The following is a 5,983-nucleotide window of genomic DNA, read 5'->3' as shown; positions in this document are numbered from 1 at the left end:
AAAGCAACTGTAAACATTAACACAGTAACAAAGCAAGCTGTCTTACCATGAGACAAGTGAATATTATGAAGAATTTGACCATTCTGATGGCAGAGTTTTTAGTTTGTGTTGCTGTGGGGTTGCTGGTGCTGCCACTGTCTTTGTTGAGAGTACCACTGGGTGGCGCTCATATCACAAATGCAGACTGTAGATATGTGGATTTTTATGTTATTTCATTCAGTTATTTATTTGGTCACTGGTGGTGCAGCAGAAAAAGCTGAAAACTCAACAATTCACAAAGCCCCCGAAGTCCTGTAAGATGGTATTTTATATATTTTGTGTGTGCAACATACATTTCGCGCACAAATTATTATCTCATGCACAATAACTTGCATCGTGATCTTGTTTGAACAACATAACAATATAATCTTTTGGGACTACTCATTCATTAAGTAGGAAAAGCATGTTGCCTTGTTTGCCTTTTGTGATCTGCTTGTTTTTTCTTTTTACCTTCACCCTCCATTAAGTGATATTATCATTATAGAGACACAACCCATGAATACGCAATAAATTTTAAAGCTACTTGCAGCATGCAGTTGTTTCTAACCCTAAACTGTTACATTGATTTTTTTGCTCAGGATCCGCAAGTCCATCCACATACATCTGCTCAGAAGAAACCATCACAATCTCTGACCAGATGTGTTGACCGTAGTGTCAGCCCCCCCACTGATTCAAGCTACCGATGAACCAAAGTTTCCACTGTGTAGCTATTTAAGGAAGCAGTAACTATCCTCCTGGGAATAACAAGGTTTTCCACCGTGACTCTCCAGGAAGAGCTCGGGGAGAGAGGTCAAAGGGTCACCACCCACTGTCAGTCTGTCAGTGCCTCTAAAGGGAACCTGTAGGCCTCGTGTAATAACATGAATATCCAGGACTCAAAAAGGGAATCCCCAATAATACCCAAAATAGAAAAAATCAAGGTGTGTATGCAAGAAAATTGTTGTTAATGACTGACTCTTAATAATCTTTTAAATTAACAAGTATAGATTCTAAGTTGGACGCCATATCTAGATATATAAATAAAGGGTTGATTTATTTCTGCAGAATATTATATTGCAAAAGGCTTGAACTCCTCTATGTGATTCCTCTTTGACAGGATCTCACAATAAAATGTGACTCTCGTCTTTCTCCAGCACTCTGGGCGATCTCTCCAACATTCCTTCCTGTTTGTCGTCATGGTGCCAGCAGGACAGCTCCGCTATATAAGGTCCTCCCCTCCTGAGTCCTGAGCCAGAACGACAAAGAGATTACAACCTTCTGCTACACCACCAGCCGGAGAGGAGGGAAGATTCAACCCTGAACCAAAGGACTCAAATCAGACAACTGAACAGTTTCTTGACTACAGATATTTTTGATTCTGCTCTACTTCACATGAAGATGGTCTGTCTGTCTTACAGAGTGCTTTTTGTCTTCTGCTTTACAGCACAGGTAAGTGTTACAATAATTACACTACAAAATGTATGTGTTTTTACTTAGTCTTTTACATTGAATCTGTTCACTGTTCTTATGAAATATGTATCAAGCTCTGAGATTATTTTTCAATCAATAATTTTATGAATTTTCATAAAGTCAATTGTAACTTTAGGAGATGAAAGTGACCGTAACCCCAGAGCACTGAATTATATCTTCATTTGCTTAGTAAAAACATGTTTTATTTGTTTTATTTTACCACTTTTATCCTCATTAAACATCACTTTGACTAAGCAAGACATTGTAGTAACTGTGATTTAAGTTTACTGAAGTTATCATTTGCCCTACTGCTAATGATAGCTGTGTAAAATCCACCAGCTTACAAAATGTTAACCTGCCTTCATATCTTGTAAAATTATGATAAGAGAATTTTCATATTTACCAAAACCATTTTTTTCTCTATGTAATATTTTATCACAGTTCAACAACAAAATTAACTTTCTTTTCCACCCAGGTGTTTGCATTAGTGCAGTCCCAGGTGTGCCCTCAGAGATGCCAGTGCCCTAAAGAGCCTCCGATGTGTCTCCCTGGGGTGCCCCTGATCCTTGACGACTGTGTTTGCTGCTTGGTGTGCGCTCGTCAGAAAGGACAGATCTGCTCTGAACTGAACCCCTGTGACACACGTAAAGGGCTGCAGTGTGACTACACAGCAGATGTCCATAAGAGAACTGGTATCTGTGCTGGTGAGTGATCTATTGCTAGTGATGACATTCACAAATAAAGCTTTTTCTCACGTTAGAGTCCAACTCTAACTAAGAAGCATCATGTTGTTGGCATATTCTTTTTTAACACTATTGAAGATTCACAGTTTTTGCAATTTGAAGAACTTGGTTTGTATGTTTGTGCAGTTATCTATCCATTAAACCTAAAAACGTACATTTCTCAGCTTTCTCAGAGATATAAATGTAAAAATGTAAAAATATTAAATCCATGCTCACAGAATGGACATGAAGCCAAACTCCTCACTATTTCAATAAATGAGGAATTATTTATAGAGTAAAATAAACCCATTATGCCACTTTTCCCTACTTCTGTCCTCCAGCTCATGAGGGAGATGTCTGTGTTTTGGATGGTTCAGTCTACCAGAACGGCCAGACGTTCTTCCCCAGCTGCAAGTATCAGTGTATGTGCCGTGACGGGCAGATTGCCTGTGTGCCGCGCTGCAAAGTGGACGTGATGCTGCCTGGGCCAGACTGTCCCATGCCACGGAGGGTCCAGATACCAGGAGAGTGCTGCGAGAAGTGGGTGTGTGAGCCCCAGGCTGAAGCCAGTGCACTGGGCGGCTTTGCCATGGCAGGTGAGAAGACTGGAAATACAGTGAGATGGGATTAGACCATATACACATACAAAAAAGGTTCCTGGCCCATTCCTCTCTGACGTTGGTGTCACTCCAGTGTGAGACACAAAGCTGAAAGGTTATGTACATTCCTCTGACCTGTCAAAGGAAAGGGTGTAGGAACTAAGGAAGGAAGAAGGAAAGAGGAAAGTAAAGAAATAGAAGACAGATTGATAGTGATAGGTGTGATAGATCTGCAGTCAGCTGAATCCAAACACAAGTATTTCAAGGATTGTGTTGCCCACAGGTTTTCACAGGATATGCTTTAAAACATTTATTTACAGAGAGTTTGCATACCAGAAAAAGCTTGACAGATGTTTCCTCTTAAAACTGAGCACTTAAAATTTCTGAAGATTGGCAAGTTCAACCTTCACTTTCAGTAGAAGGGGAAAGACATTAATAACACTTCACAACTGAGCCGACTTACCATACTGCTTTGTGTTAATTTTCACTCTCCCTTCACTTTCAAGTTTTCTACTAACTAAGCAGCTTAGTTTACTTTTTAAATTGTGGGACAGTTTTACAAGAAGATGTGTTGTTTAACCCACTCTCCTCTGTCCTGTGTGTCCCTGTAGCCTATCGTCAGGAGGAAACAGTGAGCTTTGATGGCTGGGACCCCAGCCTGAACTGCATTGAGCAGACCACAGAGTGGGGTGCCTGCTCTCAAACCTGTGGCATGGGAGTGTCCACCAGGGTCACCAATAAGAACCGCCGGTGTGAACTGGTGAAGCAGAGCCGGCTGTGTATGATCAGACCCTGTGATGACCAGCAGGACCAGACACAGCTGACACAGCTTGCACCAAAGGTACGTTTTGCGCGGTTCTTTGGAACAACCTGGACGCCATATTCTTCAGGTTCTTTATTAGATGCCTGTAGCATGAAAAAACATAGACTAATTTACTTTTTGTTTAGTACAACCCGGATTTTGTTAAAAAAAAATCACATTTATTTTAGAAAAATATAACATACATTCATTCAGTGAATTGCTCTTTCCCTCCCTGTAGAGAGGCAGTAAATGCCAGAGAATGGTGAGGAGCAACAAGGCCGTCCACCTCTCCTATAAGAACTGCACCAGCGTCCAGGCCTACAAGCCTCGCTACTGTGGCTCCTGCACAGACGGCCGCTGCTGTACCCCCCACAGAACCAAGACCGCTCTGGTGGAGTTCCAGTGTGCCAACGGTAAAACCACCAGGAGGCCGGTCATGGTGATCCTGACCTGTGCCTGCCACAACCACTGCCCACGTGACAACACTGCATGGCAGCCATCAGAGCTGGGATACAGTGGAATGAGGTTATAGGTCACATCTGGTATCATAATGTCATAAGGTTATTCTAAGATAAAGTAATGAAGAGGTTATAATGAATAGTAAGTTTGGATAGTCGCTGATGACTGTCTGTAAATCCAGGAATTCCTCTGATATGGGTTGAAGGACAGTAGTATTGTCCTTACTTTAAAACATGAGTTGTATCAACTCTAATTTTAGGTAAAAAGAACACTTAAACTTTGCATATAACTTGCGACATATCCATGGTGGCAAAACAATGTTATCTGCTTATTATGGTCTGAATCATGCTTGCATTCATAGAAATGACTATCCTTTTATGAGGCTGAGATCATAGAGAATCAAATAGCTCCCTATCTCCCCCTCCTGGAGAGGGAATGAATCGTGTAACATCCTGTGGACAAATTAGTGTCATTATTGTCACTACTGCTCAATAGAATCAAAGCACTTAAACATAGTGATTTATTGATTCTCTCCACTGGAGATCATGTAGGGTACACTACTAGCCATTCATAACGGACTTCAGTTGGTTATTGGTTGAAGGTGCTCTCGCTGTAGGTAACTTCAAACAACCTCTGTTCAAGAGATCAACTTGTATGAAGGTGTACAGTCACAGGGTAGTGCAGACATACAGGAGTATTATGGTTGACTGAAGCCTTCTAACCCGATTTTGAGAACGTATCTTCATGTAATGTATTTCAGAATAAATTGAGCTCTTACTGTATTATGAGACTTTGACAAAAAAACCCAATAACAATACTGTACTGTAATCCTGTTATTTTCAGCTTGATAAAAGAAAGATGGAGCAAGAGAGCAGGGATAAAGGATTATATGTTAAGCTGTTACCTTCATCTTTTACTGGCGCTGCAGTGAAAGGTTTCCAACTATTGGACACATTTTTTAAATAACTGGACTGTGTACTTTGACCTGGTCCACAACAAGGGCTCAACCTATGGAAGAGGGGTCATTATTGTGACTTTGTGTCATTTCTAACATCTGCCTGAAATCCTTCCCGTTTCAAAATGCATTATATCCATGAATGCAAATGTATGTTTTTAGGTTATTAAGTGATACTGTTTCTCTGTTTTTTGTTAAAAGTAGTGCCCATGAGCAACACTTATTTTATAATGACAAAAGTTTTGTAAATACTTGCTGTATAGCTTTTTTTTTTTTTTTGACTGAGTGTGTATCAAATACACAGCTTTAATCCGTAACAATGTAAAAAATAATTGCATATATTGGTGTGTGGTATCATTTTTCTTACTACTTGAATTATTCTTCACATTGCTTGTTCCTGTATCTGTCTGTCTGCAAAACTCAACATTTGTAAATAAATGTGTATTTTTTGTATCGAAGTTTGAATCTCTTAATTGTGATTGATCAAGGAAGTCATTATGAAGTATGAAGAGACAGGACCTAAAACGTCTTGCTGAGAGGGAGATATTGTAAAGGTATATGATAAATGAGGAGGGGCAAGTAAATGAAATGGTCTGTAAACTTTGTGTAAAGCTTATAGTTTCTCTCAACAACTGGCCTCTTGTGTTGTCTGATGTATGGCAGATCATTGCTCTACATCACTGTTGTTATGTTATAAATCCTATTTTCATGGATGTGCTATGTAGATTTTAGGTCAGTGAAATGTATGTCAAGTGTTGCCTAACACTGATCAGTATGGCCAACTCATCACTTTTTTCAAAGCTTGTTTAGCCAAAACCTTTGGTCTCGGTATTTCATAGTAAAAAAGGTCATAGAAACACATAAGAATCAAATATATATTAGTATACTAAATATAATTGTTTTTACTGAGATAGACTTATATACCACAATGCTTTGCCTGGAGATGAGCATATTGTAC

At 39.7% G+C, this 5,983-nt stretch overlaps 1 protein-coding gene across 1 annotated transcript; it reads left to right on the top strand.

Moving 5' to 3' along the window:
• Positions 1-1,259: 1,259 nt before the first annotated feature.
• Positions 1,260-5,483, top strand: LOC137191728 (CCN family member 3-like). Its single transcript, XM_067602071.1, has 5 exons — positions 1,260-1,467; positions 1,964-2,192; positions 2,552-2,806; positions 3,421-3,650; positions 3,850-5,483. Exons 1-5 carry the CDS (start codon positions 1,411-1,413, stop codon positions 4,141-4,143), a joined length of 1,065 nt encoding a protein of 354 aa, XP_067458172.1. The 5' UTR covers positions 1,260-1,410; the 3' UTR covers positions 4,144-5,483.
• The last annotated feature ends 500 nt before the right edge of the window (positions 5,484-5,983 follow it).

The sequence above is a fragment of the Thunnus thynnus genome, chromosome 10, assembly GCF_963924715.1.
Source record: "Thunnus thynnus chromosome 10, fThuThy2.1, whole genome shotgun sequence".
Taxonomy (NCBI): Eukaryota; Metazoa; Chordata; class Actinopteri; order Scombriformes; family Scombridae; genus Thunnus; species Thunnus thynnus.
This window is presented reverse-complemented; position numbering and strand designations above follow the sequence as displayed.